Source organism: Sander lucioperca, chromosome 7 (assembly GCF_008315115.2).
Source record: "Sander lucioperca isolate FBNREF2018 chromosome 7, SLUC_FBN_1.2, whole genome shotgun sequence".
NCBI lineage: Eukaryota > Metazoa > Chordata > Actinopteri > Perciformes > Percidae > Sander > Sander lucioperca.
In genome coordinates, this window is record NC_050179.1 from 29,738,792 (window position 1) to 29,762,355 (window position 23,564).

The following is a 23,564-nucleotide window of genomic DNA, read 5'->3' on the forward strand; positions in this document are numbered from 1 at the left end:
GTTTTATTTGTTATAAATCTATTTTGATGCGTTTTCCCATAACTTTGGTAATTTTACATATGTTTAAAAATATCTAAATTAATATCGATATCGCAATATTCATTATCGATATCGCAATATCACATTTTTTCAATATCGTGCAACCCTATTTTCCGCAACTGAAAAAGGCCCGTGTTTAGGATGAGGACCAGCCTGAACCGGAGGTATCAGTCTGAAACAGAGCTCAACAGTCCCACCAATGGAATTAGTTATGTTATTAATTTGTTTACAATATTTTCAGGCTTCAACCAGTGAAAGACAGGTTCAGGGAGAGAAAGAGATAGATTTGTTAGGCACTGAAGAAAGAGTAGGAGAGGAGGACAGCATCCAACAGCGTGTCCTCCTTAGTTTTTGATACTTGATTGTTACGAAAATTAGTACCCCCCCCCGCTTTCTAATCGGGAAACACTGAATGAGTTTTGTTTAAGTTTTGCTTTCTTTAATGGTGAAGTACCACTCTCATAAACAGACATGGGGTTTTCCTGCTATTGGATTCTTTTCTGTGTTTTTAATGTCGCTATTATTTAAATGTGGGCAAGTCATGTAGAAACTATAACCATGGCACTTACCAATTCACTTCTGTCAAATGTTTTACTTTACCTGAACTGTATCTATACAACATGAGACATTCTAGTATGTAACACACTTTACTAACATTTACTTGGGGCAACTGAGTCATGCACTTCTATTGTGAGGCATCGAAATCTCTGGAAAGGAAGCACAAGCCAATTTGTGGTCATGTGACACTGAGGAAAACAGCCGACACACAGGAATGACTTGAGTCATCAATGTTAAGCACTTCCATTGCGAGAGAAATGATCCCAAAGCTGTTATCTTGAGATTTTGGTTCATTCATTGGGAACACGTATACCTATATATTTCAGGAATAGCTAAGTATCTGAGTTTATTTCCAGTTTGCCATTTGCTTAAGAAATGATTATCAAGTGAAACAACAGAAGGATTACATTTTATTGACATTCAGGCAAACAAATGCTAAAAACTCTAGATTGTACTGTAGGCTGCTTCTCTGTAACCTTTAATAATCTGTAGCTTACTACAAGCAGCCTACTTTGACGACAGGGGCCGGTTTTAGCCTCCTATATTAGGGTGGGCTGGTAGAAAAGATTGGTGGGCAACTTGGGCGGTTGGTAGCACAGAGGTTAGAAAAGCACTATAGTGGCCCAAAGGTTGCCAGCTTTGAATCATGGTGACATAGCACAAACATCACACAGGTGATGGAAAGGAAAACACAGGTGACAATTGAAAATATAAAACATACTAGAATATAATAAGTAAGGCTCTCAGGCATTCCGTATTGTTTTTCCCAAGTCTTGGCAATCAAGGGAAACAAAAACAAACACTGTAACTAACGCAAATATAAAACTATTTAGATTATTCCCAGAAAAGTTCATATGCTTTCATTTCATTGTGCCATCTCCCAAAAAACATAAAACGTGTAGAGTCGTATATGACGTTGTCGCCCTCAGGGGGTTAATTCAGAAAATATTCCCAGGATGCTGGTTATCAGGCATCAGAGCAACTGTTCCTGTAGCGGAGGAAATAAGCCTGGTTTGGGGGTCTCACCTCGTTGTGGGGCAGTCCAGCAGCAGAGAAAATGGGGATCTTCTGTCCTCTGGCGATGCTGTTCATGCCATCGATGGCTGAGATGCCGGTCTGAATCATCTCCTCGGGGTAGATACGGCACTGAGGGTTGATAGGCTGACCTGGAAAACACACAAACAGCTACATCGGACCAATGTAGGGTTGGCTTTTGTTTGGGTTTTTTTCCGATAACGGTGCTGGTGCGTAAACGGTGCCTGAACCGATACTTTAAAAAAAAAAGAAAAAAGAAGAGACTACAGTCGGCAACATTAAAGAACAGCTTGTTCATGGCTAAGGCCATATGGTCCAAATTAAATTATTTATAAAAAATGTAACAACAATGACTTATTTAACCAGTAAATTGCTGTTTAATGACAAAAACAACCACTAGATAGGAACGGGGTATTTTACAATAACTTTGAATGCACCACGAGGCTTACCAGTTTCAAGTAAATGCATCGTATGTGTTGTTTTTCCGACAGTTAAAAAAGGAAATGGTTGGTAAAGTCCTGGGAGTCAGCTTTGAAATGTGCACCTTTCCTGTGTATATTCCTGAAGTAGAAATCTCTAGAATTCTAATTAAAAGACAACTCTCTATAAGACTATATTAAAGACATGTCTCCACAATGGCCAATCTTATATATACTGCTTCATAATTATATAGGCTTTGCATGCTCACTGTGGGTTAGTGGTTAACCTCTAACCTGTCCCAATTATGGGGTGTAGGTGGGGCAATGGTGGCCACTGCCCCCATAATATGAAGCCTCGACCCCCCTCACTGTGGCAAATATTTCCATACAGTTTTACATCTAGTCTCGTATATTGATGTCGATACAATATCGATATATTGGCCAGCCCTATGTAGCCTCCTTATTAAAGACATCCATATTTGTTCAGAAAATATCCTAGAAAACAGAAGATAACAGGTGAGAGTTGTACCCATGATGTCCAGGTAGTCCTCAGCCAGAACCGTGGGCCCGCGGTCGATGGGTTTGCCCGAGCCGTTGAACACACGCCCTGAAAGAGGAACATTTTCTCCTTCAGCCAAGTTGATTAAGGATTTCATTTGATAAAAAACAACTATTTGGTTTATCTGGAAGTTGAATTCAAAGATAATTACGAAGAAACAGATAAAATGAAATTCATTAGATGATCTGATCTATTCTGTTTTGTGTCAGACTCTAAACAGATGACAGAGGCTCTTGCCGAGTCTACAAGTGCAAGTAATTAGAAATTCATGGACGTGACTAATGATACTTCAAAAACAAAAGCAGGTTCACTTTCTACTGCTATTGAAATATATGTGACCTTGTGTTGTACTGAGATAATCACACTGATTGAGACATTCAACAACATTCAGACAAGGTTTGATTCAGTGCAGTTTTGCTTTTACCATGTAGATTGAAACCACAAGCAGAATAAGCATATTAAAAGGAAAACGCAACGCTTTCAAACAGAACTCGACATGCTTTAAAATGTTCATCTTTGTGTTAAAGAGATAGAAGGTTGAAAGGGCTACTGTGCAGGTGGAAACAAGACCTGAACTGTGGACTAATTTAGAGGATTATTTGCTTCAATTTGTAAAGTGTTATTGCTAAATTTGGATGAAATATGCAATGTGAAATCAGGTTGATCATACCGAGCATGTCCTCTGACACTGGGGTTCGCAGGATATCACCAGTGAACTCACAGGCCGTCTTCTTGGCGTCGATGCCTGATGTTCCCTCAAACACCTGGACAAACACACACACATGACAAGCCATTCATCAAGATTAACAGACAGTGTTGCATGGTATACAGATGCTAAACAAGTAAAGCAATATCCTGCCATTAAAGACGGTACTTTTTTTTTTTTAAGATTATTTTTTGGCCATTTTAGGCCTTTATTTCTTTAAGACAGCTTAGACATGAACTGAGAGAGAGAGGGGGAATGACATGCAGCAAAGGGCCACAGGTCGGAGTCAAACCCGCGGCCTCTGCGTCGAGGAGTAAACCTCTATATATGGATGCCCGCTCTACCAGGTGAGCTACCCAGGCACCCAAGTACAGGTACTTTAAGAATGACAGTGTTTAATAAGAGCCGCCTATCCATGATTTGCGATGATGTGCAGCAGAGGCTATATTGGCGTGCTTAAATCTCAGGCTCATAGGAGGGGTAGAGGACGCACGGTGTAGCAAGGAGGCATTTCATTGGTTCTTTCCAAATGGACAGCGAGACAGTGATTGGTGGGCGGTTTTACAGGAGTACAGCAGTTACAGATGACGGAACTTTTTCACTCCTTTTTCAGAGCCCAGAAGTTATGTATTGCCGTCGGGGTGTAAAGATTATTCCAAACAATATATTAAAAAAATGTATATTGGAAAAAGTTAGCAACCCTGCCTTTAAACATTTCTGGAGAGAACTTTAAAACGGCACACAGATTGTTGTTGTTTTAGTTTTTAAAAAGGCTCAGTAATTTCCTAAAACAGCTGGGTACTATAGGATTTGTTGTGGACTATTTTCAGCTGTGGATTAATTTGGTGCTCTCGCAATTATTCATAGCAGCAGGGCTCTCAAACGGTAGGCTCAATAGGTGTCGGTCGGTTTGGCCATTTTGGATTTGGTTTCTCACCTGGACAACTGCCTTGCTTCCAATCACCTCCAGGACCTGGCCGCTCCTCTTGGTGCCGTCCGGCAGGGTCAGGTGGACGATCTCAGCGTATCTGGGGAACTAGTTCAAAGAGATCCAACACAGTTTCACTACAGCTGCCTGAAAACTTCATTGATATCATTAATACAAGAGCAGATAAAAAGCAAATATCGCAAAATATATAGTGGTGACATACATTGGGCTTAGGAAATATTCTTTTGGTGAGTGGTAGTGTTGCCAATCCCAACCTCATTAATACATTTTCAAAATGAGGTTTCACAATAGCCAGTGAGGTAGTAGTAGTAGTAATAGTAGTAGTAGTAGTAGTATATAGGGCTCAGACAATATGCTTTTTTTCACCGATTTGATTCTTTCACATACAGATTGTGATTTTCATTTATTGCAATTCCATAAGTATTGGGATTCAATATTATTGAGTACTAAGATATTATTTTCCTTATTTAACAAACACTGGGCAGTGGTGGCCTAGGGGTTAAGGAAGCGAGCTAGGGACCGGGAGGTCGCCAGTTCAATCCCCAGACCGATAGGATAAAATCTGGGTGGGGAAAGTGAAAGAGCAGCAAACAAAAATCACTTCTAGAGACAATATATCATGAGACATTTCTAAAAACAGATTTTCTAAGAAGGCACATCACATGTCATGACATTTGTAAAGAAGAACATAACATGGATCTTCTGATGATGTAGTCGCCGTCAGAGGTACCATATAAACAGAAAATAATCAATTTTAAAATTTGTCATAAAACAAATCAGGATACCTACAATTTTCGATTTTTTCCCCCCCACCCCGAAGTAGTAGTAATAATATGAGAAGTCATTCATTTACATAAAGTTTAATAAAAACAGAACTCCTTAGCAGCTTTACCTTCACATTATCCAGGATCACCAGGGGTCCGTTTACACCCGACACCGTAGAGTAGGCTGAAAGAGAGAACGACAAAGTTAATTTATTTCTGTATTCCAACAGGCCACAAGGAAGAAAAATAATGCAGGCAATACTGACAATATTCCCATTTCTTCGTGCTGCTGAAAGCCACCAGTCTACATGAGATTAAGTAGACATTCTTTCTAACCATCCAACACTTAATAATCACAAGCTGACCTTTCACGGTGCGATTTAAACAGCTTTCATGCACTTCCAGGCCCAAATGTCAAAGGCAGGCAAATGTCAGGAAAAAATGCATGAAATTCACTTGTTCACAATTACACGTGGTTAGTTCTGAGCCTCACAATAATACAACACTAATTGAAGGGTCATCATTGATGAAGGAAATAGCCTGTGGCCTTCTCCGACATTAAACCAGAATAACTGTAGTGAAAGAACATACAAGAACACAATGAAAACTACACATCAAATATGTCACAAAAAAACATTACACATTGTCATTTCCCTCTATTCCAGCTGCTGTGCATTTTATTTATCACGAATAATATGAAACAGCAATGTGCTTGTCCATTTGTGCTTAAAGCTTTAGTGCGTAACGTTTTTATAATAATAAACGTCTGTTTCATTCAAGCCATTACCAAATGATTTGCTACAAAAGGTAATTAAGACTATCAGCTCCACACAACTCTCTCTGGATTTCTTTCTGAGAAGTTCAGAAGATTGTGGCGTCTGGAGACTTTAGAAGATAATGACCTCCATCATGTTTTTTTTTAATCTTCTGTCTCCTTGGTTACTAGCAACTGCGTGGGGTGTTGCATGATCACTTAAGGCTTGTATCATGTGGACGCTCCAACAGTGTTGTTGTCATTACTTACAACTCGTCATGGGGGCGACAGAAACTACACACTATAGCTTTAAAGTGGCCATATTCTGCTCATTTTCAGGTTCATAATTGTAATTTGAGGTTGTACCAGAATAGGTTTATGTGGTTTAATTTTAAAAAAACATATTTTAGTTGTACTGCTCATTGCTGCAGCTCCTCTTTTCACCCTGTGTTCAGGTCTCTGTTTTAGCTACAGAGTGAGACCTCTCACTGCTGTAAGATCTTTGTTGTCAGTCGCACATGCTCAGTACTTGGTAAGATCACATCATCTAGCTAGCTGTTTGTTTCTCCAACTTCAGTAGTAAAAGGCAGGATTAGCCGGGAGACTTCTTCTAAACAAGGGCACACTTCCAACTTTGCGTGGAATACCTGCAGAACAGGGACATGTCAGTAGTTCTTTTGTAGATTATGAACTAGTGTGTGTTGTAGCAGTGTTTTGCCATTCAGAACAAGCTAGCATGCTAACGGTTAGCCCCCTAGCCCCCTCGTCTCGGCTAGTGACGTAGAAAGCCGTGCAGATTTTGAACAGCTCACCCAGAGACTGAAGGCAGGACACATTCAGAAACTGTATCTCACTCTAAACACCATGGATGGTTTTTTTTCTTTTGTATGCGTGTGGAAGCACATGAGACACAAAATATTGTGATTTGGTCATTGTTAAGAAGTTTCGTATTATTTCCATCAACATCTGAAAGAATTTAGGCTACCTTCAATAGGTTCTAATCTGATGTGAAAATGATTTATACAGCAACTGTGGTAATAAATCCACAAGAATTTGTTATCCCTCTTTGAATGACATATTGAAAAGGTATATTTGCCACATGTTGTTACATTTACTTCAGTTTTGATGTAGTCTCGCTTCGCCAGACCTTCCTCCATAGTGCGGTGGAGGAAGGTCTGGCTAGTCCACACAGCATTCCTGGATGGGAGAAAAACGTGCTCTGGTTTATTGGTATTTCTTTAAACCAATCACAATCATCTTGGGCGGTGCTAAGTGCCGGACGGCGCCACAGTGCCTCTGCTAAATAGTCTCAGGAAGGAACATGCCAATTTACGTGGAGTTTGCAAGAAATCCATTGACGCCCTCCCATCAGGGTCCCTGTGCACATCTGCAGACCGCCATTGTTTCCACTGGGTTTTCTATCATGGTCTGGTGTTCCTTTTTGTGCCGACCGTCAATCTCAGGGACAATATCAAAGGCACGAGGAAATTAGAGCAGACTGGTACGAACATAAAGCACTAAAGCTTAGCAGGGTGCATCCACTATGCCACTAATTAGGCAGAGGCCAACAAAATAACCTTTCAATGCGCTACAGTATTACAGACATTTCCCACACACACCTGCATTTCACCTTCTATTACAAATAAAGAAAGTGTGTCTGTGTGTGTGTGTGTGTGTGTGTGTGTGTGTCTGTGTGTGCGTGCTTGCATGTGTGTCTGAGCATGTGTGTGTGTGTTTGTGTGTGTCTGTGCGTTTGTCTGTGTGTGTGTGTGTGTGTGTGTGTGTGTGGAGTAGGAGATGGTGGTGGAGGTTGGGGCAGAGACTATTGAGAGAGCAAGAGAAAAGATGGCTCAAGTGTGATGATAAAAACCAAGGGCACCACAAATACAAAAAAAAAAAAAAACATTTTACTCTCCAAAATAAAATGAGTTTTACTCTAATCAGCCTCTCTCTATCTCAGTTCCTGCCTCAGGGCCCAGATTCTGATCAATGACTCAAGTTCTCACACACATTTCTCTGTTTTGCTCTACATTATTAACCCTTTTATTAATATCAAGCCATGTTATACCGGAAAAAAATACAGATTCAATCAAATGAGCTGTTCAAATCTGTGTAAATAAAAAAAAAAAAGTATACCGATTGGTCAATCACGGCATTCTACAGACTGTTATTTCTGTATAACAGACTGTTGCCATGGACGAGGTTCTGACTATAGACTCTGGCGGCCATTTTTAAATCAATAAAATCATTTTTAAATCAATACTTGAGTCTTAAATCAGCCTAAACTATACATTATATAACTATACACGGTGAGACAACCAAGGGATTTGTTGTACTGTTTATGTACTGCAAAATGTCCCTCTCAGCACATGTGCTATGTTGGTTTTTACTACTACAACTAATTTAGGACATCTTTTAAAAATATATTATTGGAAAATATATAATTATTGGATCTTTTAAACTCTCAAATATTGACACTGTTAACGGCCTCAAAATTCCTGTAATTGTCAGGCTCTGTGTGACACATGGCCAACTACCATTTTAAATGCAGCATACATTACATCATCATTTGATACTTTCTAATAGTTTTGTTTTTAAGGTTGATTCCGTTTAGCAAATCTCTCAACCATTTGGTTGCAGGTCTGAAGTGAGTCTAATATTTGAATGGGTAGTTCCAGAGGGATTAAAGGCCTAACCCTGGTTCTATATAGTAGCCTATCATTATATGAAGGGAAAAAAGTTTTCATGGTACCCTCTTACGGATAACTGTGATGATAAAAAAGTGGTTTGCTCTCTGATTTCACAAGATAATGATTGCTCAATGGGCTATACAGCCATGAGGTGTGAAGTAGCAACATGTTCCATTAGGTTTGGAAAACTTTCTCCACCCCTCTTTTGCTACTTCAGCTCAAGTGCAGCAGTCCCCTGGCTTGGCATGCAACAGCAGTGTGGGTCACCCTGCAGCCTGTTCAGCTGCCAGAGCCCTTTGTGTACAAAGATGTTAATTGGTCCTAATCCGCCACTAGAAGCTGTTTTGGTAGCCTGACCTCGCACCCTAAAGGACACCTTGGTGTGAAATACTAAAGAGCCCATTCAAGTGCCAGAGAAAGGAGGCACAGAGCATTCCAACACAATTCAATTTCCCAGCTGAAAGAGGGGGGAACTCGAGGGGAGGCAGGGGGGGTCAGAGCTGGGATGGAGATGGGGGCGCATCATCGTTCTGACAATAAATGAGCGCTACAAAGCAGTGGCTGCTGTGATGTGCAGCCTCACAATCACGTCTTAGCCTCTACTTCAAGGGATTCCCACAGCCCCACTGGACATGGGAATGCTAATTGCCTCAAACCTACAACCAGCCCTCACCCCCACCACCCACACTCACAGCCAAAAATATGCAACAGTGAGTCAATAAAGCAACATGATTAAATTACTTATAATCCTCAGACTCAATCTACAACCTTTGTTTGTATGATGTCACTGTCACTTTCCCATTGATAGTTAATGGTTTAAAAATATAATATGTAATATATCCACATTAAAATATCTAAAAAAAAATGGCTATACCTATATTATATATGTTGTTGAGTTGTGTACTAACATGACCCCAAATGTTTCCAACAATGCTCAAACCCAGAGAAATCTGTCATTTTAAACAATGACACAGAGCCGTGTCGTTTGGTCGCCTGTCAATGGCCTCATATAACCTTTGACCCCTCTAGTTGCTCTAAATTCTGTCAAAACACGGCAAACTCCCAGAAACACAAGATCATACATTAGACAGTAATTGCAAATCATACAAGGTTGCAGAATTATACTCTCAGTAATACAGCGTGTGTGTGTGTGTGTGTGTGTGTGTGTGTGTGTGTGTAGCCTATGTTAGAGAGACGCTTGAGTGACAGAGAGACGGAGGAGAGCAGGGAAAGGAAATGCAGCTGAACGAATACGTTGTGTGTTTTAGATAGCGTTAAAGCGTTATACATTTTTTATAACGAAGCGCAATATGTGGCGGCCGGTGTTGATTGTGTGGCGCACCGCCACAAATTAGTCAATGTGTGATCAAATAGCAACTAGCATAGAGTAAGAGGTGCGCACGCTTTTTAAAGGCATCAAACATGTCAGCAGTGGGGAAGCCAACACATCAGATGAAGCCACTGTGTCTTGACAAGCTTGTTGTTTTATTGTTCTCTGTTAACTCACTTTACATCGTTTTTTCCTTTGGCTTTTCCCCCCCTCATACAGCTGCACACGTACACTTAGTAACTGTTACTGCTTGCTGTTCTCAACGCACCTGGCATTCTCGCTCTAACTTACGCTACTCTCGTAACGAGGAACAGACTTTCATGTGAGAAAGCAGAGAAGCAACTTTTCGTAAAGAAGAACCTGACACTTTTCCTGAAGAACTGAGCTTATGTCTAGGACGATTATTCATTTGTTGCGTCAATCCATTTTTTGCACTCTTTTCAGTGCACTTTTTGTTATAAGTGTACAGAGTAGGCTACGTTACATTCTTTTAGTAGTCAGTTATAGGTCTAATAGGCTATTAAAGAAGATGGGCTCAAAGATGGCCAAATAAAATATTTTTATTTTACTAATTTATTCATTTTAAGTCATATTGTGCTTTGTTGGTACAGTATATATGCTGGAATGTTTTGAAAAAATATTCAGTTTTAAATATTTTTCAATTGTAGTTTTAAAATAGATTTTTTTCAAAAAGCAAGGCAAAATAGTATAGAGCACATTTTGACTAATTTATGCAATGGTAAAAAGTGGGGGAAAAAATGGGAAAAACTACATTTGGTTATTCGACCTTCGGCCAAGTTTTTCATTATATCTTCGGCTTCAGCCAACATTTTTTATTTTGGTGCATCCCTACCAATGAGGCCCTCAAATATCCTTGATGGGGAACTTAAGAGGAACAACCCTTTATTGATAAATTATCTTAGCATTTTCCCTACATTCATTCATTCATTCATTCATTCATTCATTCGTGGCAGCCTAGCATACCTTCATTTCAACATCATGGCAATACCTCTGCATAATATTGCCTTCTGTATCACAGTTCGCTAAAGCTGCTGTGTAAAAGTACTGTAGATCAACACTTTCTGTATGTACGTATGAAAGCAGTTGTCAACCGTATTACTCAAAGGTCTGCATCTGATATATATTCAAGGTCAGAGGTCCGGAACGATTGCCATTAACAAAACAACATTTAATAAACTCACTTATAAGTAGGGATGCACCGAATCCAGGATTCGGGTTTGGATTCAGCTGAATATTGGGTTTTTTGACGGGGTTCGGTTTCTGCCGAACCTTAGAATTTTTTTCCACCGAACCCTACGCTTGCTCTTCGCTTGCTGGTCGACGTAATGTAGGTGGACCGTTCAATGCGGTAGGCTGTGAGAAAGTGAAAATGGAACTCGGAAAGCGCTGCCTGACAGCACCCCCAACCAAAAGAAGGCGACCCAAGCCGAGCCACACGCCCAACCCGCAATGCCGACCTGTCCCGCGGCGGCAAGGATCCCAAACAACACACAACTTCGCCGCTGCCAAAAGACCTGCGAAAGAATACAAGCCGTGAGTGAAGGAATCCACAGACAACAGCCAAAACACAGCAAGCTCAGGTACAGCAAAGGAAGGACAGTCACTGCTAAAAACTTGTGTTAACCAGACAGGGCCTCTCCCGGGCCGTCAGCTGTTCTCCCTACAGTGGGAGCGAAGCGACCGAACGACCGGCTGCTGCTCGTTAGCTAACGTTAGCTTTCTAATTTCACCCCCCCCCCAAAACATGCCTTCATCATACACTGGTTAGCGAAAATTTGCCAAACTAAATGGTCACTCATCTGGCGATAGCGAAGTGCTTTCCTACAATGTGAAAAGATTCAACATTAAGTTGTTACATTTGTAAGGTATTTTATTGTGTAACTTCTCAGTTGAAGGTTAAGAGGAAGTTACAGTAAACATAGAGCTTTTATTGTGACGGGAAAAAGGAAGTGAATAAAGTGTTGAATTTTCTGACTGTTGACTGTGTTGGGGTGGAATAAAGTGAGACGTGCAGTGCCATCTTGGTTCCAGCATCAGAAGCCCGTGTCTTTAGTTTAAAGCCAAACCTGAGTCTAGACAATTTAAGAAACCCTCGGTTACACATTTGTGATTGATGATTATATGATTAGGTTATAAAGACAGTAGCTCCCAAGACGGCGGCCGCCTGTATACGAGAACGCGACTGTCTTTATAATGTATCTTTTCAATAAACTGTCTATACACTTACAAAGTTCTCAATGCTTCAGTTAACATTTAGGGACCCTCATTATGCTACCGTTGAAGTGTGGTGATAGTTTGATCCTTTTTAGTGGTATAAATAGCGATTTGTTTTTACTTTCCCTGTACCCCGAATACTAGCGTTGTAAGCTAATCAGCGGTCGGCGCTAGCTTCTTTCAAGCTACAAACACATTTGATTAGCATGAAAACATGTCCCAGAGAGCGACAGGTTCGTTTTGCGCCGGAATTGTCCTTTAACTATTTTAGAGGCTGTAGATGCTGTTTACTTCATTAATGTGTTTATGTGTTAATGGACTGAGGATGGGAGTAGGATTCAGTATCCGGTTTCGGATTCGGCAGAATCTTAACCAGTGGATTCGGTATTCGGCCGAACCCCAAACATCTGGATTCGGTGCATCCCTACTTATAACCTTCCGGACTTTGAGAAGTGTAGGATTTAGTGGCATCGAGCGGTGTGGTTGCAGATTGAAATCAACTGAATACCCCTCCCCTCACCACTCCCTTTCCAATCATGCAGTAGAAGCTACGGTGGCCTTCAGGTAACATACAATTGCAGAAGGCCCTCTCTAGATCCAGTGTTTGGTTTGTCCATTCTGGACTACTGTAGTTGTACTGCAGCCCATCACCATGGCATCCCTATGTACTATATCTTCAACTATCAGAGCCTTAGCTACAGTAAAGGGCAGCAAAACATTCTCCCGTTCTGAGAGCGTTGGTGGATACAATATAAAAACTAAAACCAGAAAACAAAAGTTAAGGTTTTACGGATAGAATAGTTTTTGTGTAAGGAGGCTTAACAAAGACTATATTGCTTTACAAAAAGAAAAAATTCTATGATGAAGAACACACAATATCTTCAGTGTGCTCTGGTGCCACTTTATATGGGAGCACAGAAAAAAGGCTGAGCGACTTCGAGATCCTTCCCAACACTGGGCTCACTGCACAGATTTAATCAACACTGCTGCTATGGAAATGACTTGACTGTAGGGCTGGGCGATATGGAGAAAATCAAATATCACGATATTTTTGACCCGTTACCTCGAAAACGATATTGCGGCGATATTGTAGGGTTGACATTTGTTGCTTTCACAAAATATTTTTACAATTAGATTTTTGATATATAATCATCAGTAACGTGGATTTAATGACTACGTGGGTAAAGGCAAATAATAGAACAGCTAGAACAGTCTGGTAACCAGGAAAGACAACACTTCATATTACGTGTCATATTACGATATTACAATATCCAAAATCTAAGACAATATCTAGTCTCATATCACGATCTTGAAATAATATTGATATTTTGCCCAGCCCTACTTGACTGATACAGTGTCACAGGGACAAAATGCACTTACTTCTCTAAATGACCAACCCATTCTTAAGATGAAGAATGTCAGGAAATGATGAGTGGTCAGCAAAACAAACGTGCCATTCATGTGGATTGATTGCTGTTTATGCAACAGGCAGAAATGGTGTCAAACCCTTAGCCTACATTTCAAGTTTCTTTCATGAAAAGAATGGCAAACGCCCACGGGAGAGTCTTTTTTCTACTGACAAGCTAGCTGCTTAAGCCTAATTAGAATGTGGATTATAGAACTGTTACAAAAATAACATTGATTTTATAGAAATTACTTTCATAGTGACAGATGAGACATTTGTTTATCGTGACTACATTATTACCATTAATTAAATCTTAACAAAGAAGTATAGTGCCTTGCTCTATGTCTTTTCATAGCACTAAATGACAGAATGCACTACTAAAACAAAGAGCAGACATTTCGTGGGCTAATAGCTTTTGTCGCATTTGACATGAGAGAGACAAAGGCCTCTTTAAAGAAAAGACTTGGTCTGATGAGAAATCTCTTTATTTGTTTATTTCCAGCTCTGTCTCGGAGTGGCTTTTCAATAGCTGCCTCTCTTAGAGCTCTGTCAAGTCAATAAGGTAGTGAAAAACCATCTCTACATTGTGATCTTATAGACTGTTTGATGCCTAGCAACTGGCTATACTGAACGAAGTGTCTGATTTCATAAAATACTCTCTTAGGTTACAGTTGGCTTTGAACTAACAGGGACATGGCTAATAATTCTGAAGCCATTTGTCACCTGTAGCTGTCAGGTATTCATTCTGTGATGTTCTTGGAAATTAGCATTGGGATGTATCTGGTGTAATACATGTATTGTACACTGTCCCTGTTTTAAATAAACCAGTGACTGAATGAAAATGTTGCATGTATTCACTTTATGTACAAACTAATCTACTAAAACTCAATTTATAAAACTTATGTCAAATAAGTAAATACAACAGACGCTGCTCTCTACCCCTACCACTCTACAGTGTGTGTGAGCGAGACTGCCGCAATCGCCTGTGGAGCTTTAGAACTCTGAAAAGACATAACCACAGGTTCCCGTTTTTTATCTTTATCATCTTATAATGGGATATTTGTGTTGTGATATTTAAACAAACGATCGTTCAATGGGAAAATAAATGCCTCTTGTCCAGGAGTCTCTTGAGAGCTCCAGCCAGCTCACAGCGGGGTCTTTGAGCTATCCAGCCAGCGACCCCGGCTGTCCGGCAGGCACCATCTGCCTGTCGCATCAGACTGGGGAGCTTCTCAACTCAATTTTCTGCCCATATTCAAAATCCACAGTTGATTTCTCGCCTAAAAAGTCTCAGAAGTGAATTTAGTGATCAAGGTTGTTGTGACCAGGGCTTTGCATTGTGGGATACAGTAGGCGAGGTAGACTGGTCTGATGCATACTGGAGATTTTTTCCCCAATTAGTACGTCATCCGGGTATTTTTGGCATTCTGCAGATTCATTCTGTGATTCACATATACGCTACAAAAGGGGAAGTTACAACAAAAACAGGAACAGGACAACAACAACTCAGCAATTGAAGTTCTGAAGTTACAACACTCCTAAGTAATAAGCCATAATTCACTGATGCACTGTCAAATGAAAAAGAGTACTGCAACCTACTCTAGATGTGTACTCTGTGCAGTCCATAATGGTTGGTTGTCCCAACTGATAGAATAGCCGCTTTCCGACCGGAGGATTTTTAAGTTCCTCTGGCTGCAGTTCCTGTATCTCTTTCAGCTCCTACTTCAGGGCACGCTCTTTTCTCTTTTCAGCATATGAACCCAGGTCAACGAGGGTCGGGTTTCCAGTACAGACAGACCAACAACGGGACAATTTTAACAATTTTCGCCATCTTATTCATCACTAATTTCACTTCTGACAACGTTTTAGGCGAGAAATTAACTGTTTAGATTTTGAATATAGGCAGTCTTGCAAAAATTGATGCCGAATTGACAATTTGCTTCAAAGTTTTCGGAGTTCAGAAGCTCCATGAAGTGAGGTGACAGCCAGCAGGCGCCTGCCCCGGCCGCTAGCTCGTCACTCAGCCAGTCATGCTCAGAGACCCCGCTGTAAGCTGGAGGTCTCTCAGACCGGTCTCACACACACACACACACCCCGCTGTAAGCTGGAGGTCTCTCAGACCGGTCTCACACACACACACCTAAACACACCCCGCTGTAAGCTGGAGGTCTCTCAGACCGCTCTCGTAAATAAGAGGCTTTTATTTCACCGTTGACTGATCGTTTGTTTAAATATCACAACACGTGTCCATCATAAGATTAACGGGAACCTGTGGTTAACTGTCTTTTCGGAGTTAAACTCCACAAGCGTGTCCTGCGGCCGTCACACACACACACACACACACACACACACACACACACACACACACACACACACACACACACACACACACACACACACACACACACACACACACACACACACACACACACACACACACACACACACACACACACACACGGGGGAGAGAGATACCCGTTTCTCTTCAGGAGACTTGTTTAAATTATGACAAATATGCTATATACATTAGATTTAGTTCATACTTTTTTTGGTGTATTTGTTTTCTGATTTTAACGCTATAAAGACCGTTGCCGTGCTTACATCACTCCCTTACCCCTCCTACCAGTCCCTATGGCCACTTGGCCCGTGGGAATGCAAATGGAAAAAAACGGTTTTGGGGGAGAGTAGTTAGTAGATCTGTTTAGAAGTGGACTTTTCCTATAACTACGTTCCTTTAACTACTTGGTCGGAAAGCGGCTAATGAGCATCATCTCATCTGACCTAGCTTCTCAACACCTTCTGCTGAGCAGGACCCAACGTGGGTTGGACACTGGGCTATGGTGTCAGTCCTGGCTCTCATGTAATATAATAATGAATTTCTGGGTAAATTCTAGTTCTAGTATCACTTTTTGGGCTTTGAAGCTTCGGTAGGAAGTATCCAAATACATTGGATGGTTTGAGAGGGGAGGGGTCCATCAGTCAGTCTATGGAATTTCAGTTTAGTTATCTTTAACTTAAGTTTAGTTAACTTGTGCCGTCTGTCAGGCAGTTAGCCAGCCGCTGTCAGACGGCAGAGTCCTTTACAGAAACACAAGTCAGTATGGATTGGATAATCACATCAAATAAATATACATATCAATAATGTAAAAGGCCTGGCAATCATACTTTATCAAGGCTAAGCTGTTATGGTGATTCACCAAACTCATTGTAGATTTTTTGAGATACCAGTTTTCTTTGAGATATCTGGCACTTGACTTTTAGGGAGTCATCTTCCCAAATTTTTCCGACATCCGATAGTTGCAGCCCAGTTGCTAGCCCTCACGTGGTCAAACTTTCAGTTTTGGCGCTAGTAATGTTAGAGAACAGCTCAGGCCAGGCGGCAGGATCAGGTGAGACACGCTGGGATGTTTTTCCGTCAACCTGTCTATCAATTTCAGCACCTGGGACAGCGCCACAACTAGGCCTATACCCCCCCGCCACGTCACACACAACGAACAGCACTCCGTTTGAGAATAACTCATAATGCAAGTTAATGCATGTGGGCTTACAATTCCTTATTTCATGGGCTATTCTAGATTTTGGGGGAAATGTATATATAATAACAAAAAGCTTTGAAGTCCTAGTGAATTCCATGGTTCTGCACTCTAGTCAATATAACTAGGCCTACACCTGCAGACACAAGCCTCTGTATGCCTCTCCCATATAAAAGAAGTATTGGAGACAAAAGGAAAAACATCTCCAGCCACCAGCAGGGTCCTAAAACAGGCTTCTAGAAGGCTCGGACCTCTCCGCCTGCTCTGCTAAATGTATGCTGAATTTCTATTTTACAAATATGAGTTGTGCTTAATGTAGTCTCGCTTTGCCAGACCTTCCTCCACAGAGCTGCGGAGGAAGGTCTGGCTAGTCCACACAGCATTCTGGGATGGTAGAAAAACGTGCTCTGGTTTATTGGCATTTCTTTCTCAATGACATGTGTTGGTGGAACATGTATACGTTCAAAAGTAGTTTTAGTCGTGCAACAGAAAACTCAGATTGGACAGATAGTCTAGCTAGCTGTCTGGATTTACCCTGCAGAGATCTGAGGAGCAGTTAACCATAGTCCTCACAAATCCACCGGAGGTTAGAACGCCAACACAAAGGAAGAGGACGGACATCTGGCGAACAGACATGCATCCGGTGGAATTTCCTGAGGCACCGGAGCGTCGAAGTGGAATGTCGAGGCTATAGGTTAGTGACTATGGTTAATGTGGTTGACGTTGGACAGTGATGACATGTAGCTATGAGTCACTCATCAGAATCAAGAAATCAACATGCCAGTCTCCTGCTGACTCTGCTAGCCTGGGCTAGCTAGCCATCTGGCCGGTCAAGGTTTTTAAATGGAACTATCAGAGTAAAGTCCAGCTGTGCTGTCCTTCAGCCCAGACTTGGCTGGATCCTGGAGTGCCGGTGCTATTCAACCGAGTGACTCTCTTTCCGTGTGCCAATCTGACGGCTACATTCTGCTTCTGCGGCTACATCCCATCAGCTGAAGGAGCTGATGGGATTACATTTCACTGGAATTGTATCTTGTACGATTTCATGTGATAAATAAAACTGATTAATAGATAAACATATTGTAAATGCAGCACCTGCATGATTTGAGGAGCACATCAAGTTTCCTAACAGTTACTTGCTAACTTCTGCCTCAACATCAGAATGGACTGCTGCTGCCTAGTAATGGGTTTGATGAGAGGAAAAGAGCGAGCCATTCAGCAAATTAGAAAATTTCAGAAGTAGGGCGGTTAGATGTTTTTAGGACAAGGTTTTATTACATGTTACATGCTCTATGCTTTCCTCTCAGAAGGCGCAAGCTCCATTAAGTTATTTCCTTCTCGTTTGCTAAGAGGCTTTTAGTCCATGCTAGCCTCTCTGACTCTTACACAAAAGGTAAAACCATCACCTTGCTGGGTTCATGCCTCGAAAGTGCCAAAAAAAAACACCAACATTTGTGGAAGTCCCTGTGTTGATTGAAATAATGTCATCATCTTAAATGTCATTTTTTTTATAAGGCCATACAAAATGTATTATTTTAATAAGAAGTTGTATTTTTCATTATTCTTTTTATTTCATGTGTACTGTTGAGCAAAGCAAAGATGTGTATTTTGAAAAGATTTCTTTTTTGCTATTTAATGGTGCAGTGTTGCACATTTTGTTTATGTATTTCTTCTTATACTCGTTTAACTTTAACACGCATTTCAAAATTTTTATATTTTGTGCATTTTGTCTCATGATACCATTACATCGCATTCGCAGTATTGTTAATCGCAATATGACCTTTTCTCTATATTGTGCAGCCCTAACCGATAGGAGTCCCCAATAACACCATGACAGTTTTAAACTATATATATATATAAAATCTAATTGCGATTTTTTTCCAAAATATTGCGATTCGATATTCGATTTTTTTTTAAGCTCTTTGTCTTCTGTATTATTCAACAAAGAATAATATAATAATTTATAGTATGAACACACAATTACACAATAGACAGTTAAATAAGTAAAAATATAGTATATAGTATACATCTATACACACACACACGTGTAATTTTTTACAGTGCACAGAGAGGAGCTGCCTCCAGCCCCTCCCCCTCGTGAAGTTGCGTGCTGCCGTGTGTACTTGTTCAGAGAGGCTATCGTTACGTTAGCTTGTTGCTGGTGTTCTTGTTCAGAGAGGCTATCGTTACGTTAGCTTGTTGCTGGTGTTCTTGTTCAGAGAGGCTATCGTTACGTTAGCTTGTTGCTGGTGTTCTTGTTCAGAGAGGCTATCGTTACGTTAGCTTGTTGCTGGTGTTCTTGCCGTGGGATTAACTGTACTAATAAAACTGTTGAAACACCGCGGCCACGCTGCTGTGAAAGCTCCCTGAACGTCATTTATCAGAGTCTGGTTGTTACCCCTCTCAGTGGCAGCTCCTCCACTCATATCTTTATAACGGAGCTAACTGCTAACCGGAGCTAAGCGCTAATCAGAGCTAATCGTTGCCAACCGAGCCTTCAGTTCTGTGTGTCTGTATCCATTAACTGCATGTATAGACTCAAGCCCGAATAAAACCCTTCATTTTATTAAAATGGCTGTAAAAGTTTTAAACTACAACTAAAAGTTGTTTGAATGACAGAAATCAGCTCAAGGTACAGTGTAGCGTTAGCGTGCTAGTTGATGCTTTCTCTGCGGAGTGCGGACTGATTTGCTCTCGCGAGTCATGTGACCAAATCGCAGCATCGGTCAGCATCGTTACAAACGTCTCGTGTATTTAATGTCTTCATCGTCACTGCGCTGCATTTTTATGAACTATGATAATCTGGCCATGGGTTACATCTCTCACCTGGGGTCCAGCAGGTGCCGTCTCACATGCTATTACTCATAGTTACAGCCAGTAACTACTGTAATCCTGTGCTTTTTGTCGTGTTTATCGCCGCGGCAGCTGCTAAAACAGAAAGTCACAGCGGAAGCACTGGTACAACTACAGGTTGTCCTCTCATTCTGAACAAAATATACATCTGTGTTCATAATAAATACTGTAGACACGTTACACAGAGACATTTCATGCAGTAGGAGCTGAAAAATAAATAAAATATTTGTGCTGTAATGTGTAATGTTGTAATTACTTCTTGTTAAATGGATTTTATGAAATTGGTATCGAAAAAAAGTATCGTTCAGAAACCAGTATCGACGTCACGGTATTGGTATAACATTTTTGACCCAGCCCTAGTTCCGTAGGCTATGGCATAGGCTCTGCATAGATCCTACATGCGAGGCTTTAGTTCATCATGGACACTTCAGACTAATGCATACTGTATAATGTCTTTTGGATTGAAATGGCCATGTAAAGACAGAAAACACTGTGCCACTATTCATTATGAAATATGAAAACCTTTATGGCAACAAACAAAAAAAACAACAAAAAAAAACACATTTCCTAAAAATACTGTTCTTTAGAAGCAACACTTCAATTTAACAGCATCTGACCTGTAACTGTACTAAAAGGCTAACGGTTTCCATCTGGCTAACAACGGTGGGTCGATGTGTCTGTAAACCAATAGGTCTGCTTTTTATATTTTTTGTGCTTTTTCAACAACTGTAGCTATTAATCACACACACAAAAAAGCATCTTTCTTTCCATCAGGCCAGAAACAGCAGGTTTTGTGATCTCTACACCACTGCAGGCTGCAGCGCTCATGTGACCGAGTCACATGAGCGATCATCCCATCTGTCACCAGTCTGTTCTAAAGCCACCGTCATTTCTTCTAGCGCCATACAGTAATAGGCGCACTGAAGGCAGTAGATTGCATTAAACTATCCAATGTCAACTCAACACATGAAATAACAACACAGTGACGGTGTCTCATTCATTCGGCTGGCTGCCGTCAGTCAGCTGACTGTCTGCAGGGTTGGCTAATCCACTAAGCTAGTAACATTTAGCTAGCGGTGTCGAATTGTACTACGCAGTCATCACAACAGTGACAATGTTGACTTTGTCCCTTTATGAAATGAACATACGACTTTTAGTTATACTAATGAATAAAGTTAAAGTTACGTATAGCTAAAATGGTAAACGACGACTCTGAGCCGGACTAACCACTGTTACCTAAAGCTAGCTTAACGTTAGCTGGTTTGCTATTTGAGACGAATGGGTACGTGTAGCTAGACTTAAATAGAGCATGTTAAGCATGGTCGGATGGTGGTTATGCTACTAAATTGTAACCTTAATCCGCATTTAATTGACAGCGTAAAAACAGATAGCTTGTTCATAATCGTGATTCACAATTTGTAGCTTCATAGCTTTAGCTTGCCACAACATCCCCTCGTATGCTGCATTCCTTGTCACTGGGAATACACACTCTTCTATAAAAAACAATGGCTGAGGAAATTCTTTGCTTGTACTTTCTTCTTGAACCGTGTCACACTTAGCACTCATTTTGCATACGTTTACCATCCAACAGTCCCAGTACTGGAATTTAACGTTGAGTATTTCTGGAAATAAAATATTCCTTAACTTCCCTGATACAGGACCATACTATTACATATTAATACAATGCGCTACTGTCCTGGATCCAAGATCAACTTTTCCCAACTGAAACGTAACAAGAATGGTGGGTTTTTTTGGTTTTTTTAGGTGCAAATTACTAATAAAATCTTGAGATAACGTGAGAATTCTAACAAGAGTCTCGTATTCCTCACCGTTCCCTTGTCATTGAATGCAGCACAACAACCTTGTTAGCCACTAGCCCTAGCTGCAGCTACCCTCAGCAGCCTGCTAACGTTACATACTTAGCCTCGGTTGAGAGATGTAATTTCTGGTCACAGCCTGTGTGTGTGTCCTCGCAGCTGCTGCCAAGCCGTTGATGTCCATTGCCCTGTTTGCCACCAATGTTGCCATCGTCGGATAAATAACAGTAAACCTGGCAAAGCTAACGTTGGTCGATGTGCTTTTCTAGCTGGTACTGATAAATGACAGCAGAGACCCAGTCATATGACACTGAGGAACCGGATGTTTGATGAAGAGCCCGACCGACGAGCGCGCATGTTGTGTACGCGCATGAGCAAATCTGGGTGAGTAGTGCTTTTGGCATTAACGTTACCTTTTAACTATAACACATTGCCAAAGCATAGTGTAACTACAACATTGAACAATATAATTATACAAATAAGCACCTGCATATAGGTAGTGTGCAGTTATTAGATCTTCTGCATTAAAAATGAAAAGCAAATTGTGATTGTTAAGAGGTTGATTTTTGGGGAAATATTATCAATTATTATTTTGTTTAAGTGATTTGCTTGCCACATTTGAGAGCCATATAGGCATATGCCTTTTTCACATTTTTTCAACATCACAGCTTGTTTTCTTCTGTAGTTAATGACAATTTGCCAGTTGGTGCCAAATAAAAAATAAAGTGAATTGGAAGATATCCTTAATGTGATCTAATGCCTGTTGCTGGACTCGGCCCTTTTGGATACAGAGAAAGCAGTGCTTCAGAAAGGACTCTCGTTTGCCCCGTCTGATTACACCAACTCTTTCTCTCTTAAAGTGGACTCTTTTAAATTCTTTAGACAGCTTCACCTTAAATATTTCTTTTCTAGGTTCAATGTCTTGTCTAATAGTAATATTGTAAGCAGAAACAATGATTCCAGTACTAGCAAAACCCCCAGAGAAGTGACTCCCTTTAAAAAGAAATCCAGGTTTTTGCCTTCTTCTAATTTAAATGCCACCATTGTCACTTTTAGCCAGTTAGTTGAGCAAGACATGGCCAAATTAAGTGCGCTTTGTCCCTCTAAAAATAAAAACATGACAAAAAGTGAATTGGATGCGCTACGCTCTTTGGAATCAAGACAGGACATTATTATTCGCCCTGCCGACAAGGGGGGCGCTGTTGTTGTTATGGGTTTAAAGAACTATGATTGTGGTATATTGAAATTGCTAAATGATGAAAAACACTATCAGCCTCTTCTGTGTAACCCTAACCTCCAGCACAAAAAATATGATTGATGAATTTATTGATACATCTCACAAAAAAGGCTGGATAACTGATAAAGAAAAGGCTTTTCTACTGAGTGACCACCCCCGATGTCCAGTATTCTATGGTCTACCCAAAATTCATAAAGGACTTGATGATCCTCCTTTGCGCCCTATTGTATCTGGCATCGGGAGCCTCACTGAGCCTCTCTCACAATTTGTTGATTTCTTTCTAAGAAAACACGTTCACAGCTTACCATCATACCTTGGGGATACAACTGATGTTCTGAATTTGATTAATGATTGGAATTGTGAAAACACTGATGTCCTTGTGTCTTTGGATGTGCAAAGTCTTTATACATGCATACCCACCACATAGGCCTACAAGCCATGTCGCATTACCTCGCTAAACGTCCCACTGATGTTCTGCCTCCATCAGAATTTCTTGTAAATCTTGTCAAGATCATTCTATCTAATAATTTCTTTAAATATTCTGGCAAATTTTATTTACAACTACAAGGGACTGCAATGGGGAGTGCCTTTGCACCCTCTTATGCCTGTTTGGTGATGGCTTTATGGGAAGAAAAATATATACATAATATTGAAAATAACCCCTTTCATTCCAAAATATCA

At 40.7% G+C, this 23,564-nt stretch overlaps 1 protein-coding gene across 1 annotated transcript in view; it reads right to left on the reverse strand.

Annotated features, from left to right (window-relative positions):
- Positions 1–21,990, reverse strand: part of atp6v1ba (ATPase, H+ transporting, lysosomal, V1 subunit B, member a) — a 53,975-nt gene extending 31,985 nt beyond the window's left edge. Inside the window, exons 1-6 of the mRNA XM_031300409.2 lie at positions 21,749–21,990; positions 5,158–5,213; positions 4,254–4,352; positions 3,281–3,374; positions 2,581–2,658; positions 1,624–1,763 (exon numbers count right to left, since the gene is read on the reverse strand). Of these exons, the coding sequence (XP_031156269.1) occupies positions 1,624–1,763; positions 2,581–2,658; positions 3,281–3,374; positions 4,254–4,352; positions 5,158–5,213; positions 21,749–21,857 (576 nt within the window). The 5' untranslated portion in view covers positions 21,858–21,990. The remainder of the gene's footprint in view (positions 1–1,623; positions 1,764–2,580; positions 2,659–3,280; positions 3,375–4,253; positions 4,353–5,157; positions 5,214–21,748) is intronic.
- Positions 21,991–23,564: the final 1,574 nt, after the last annotated feature.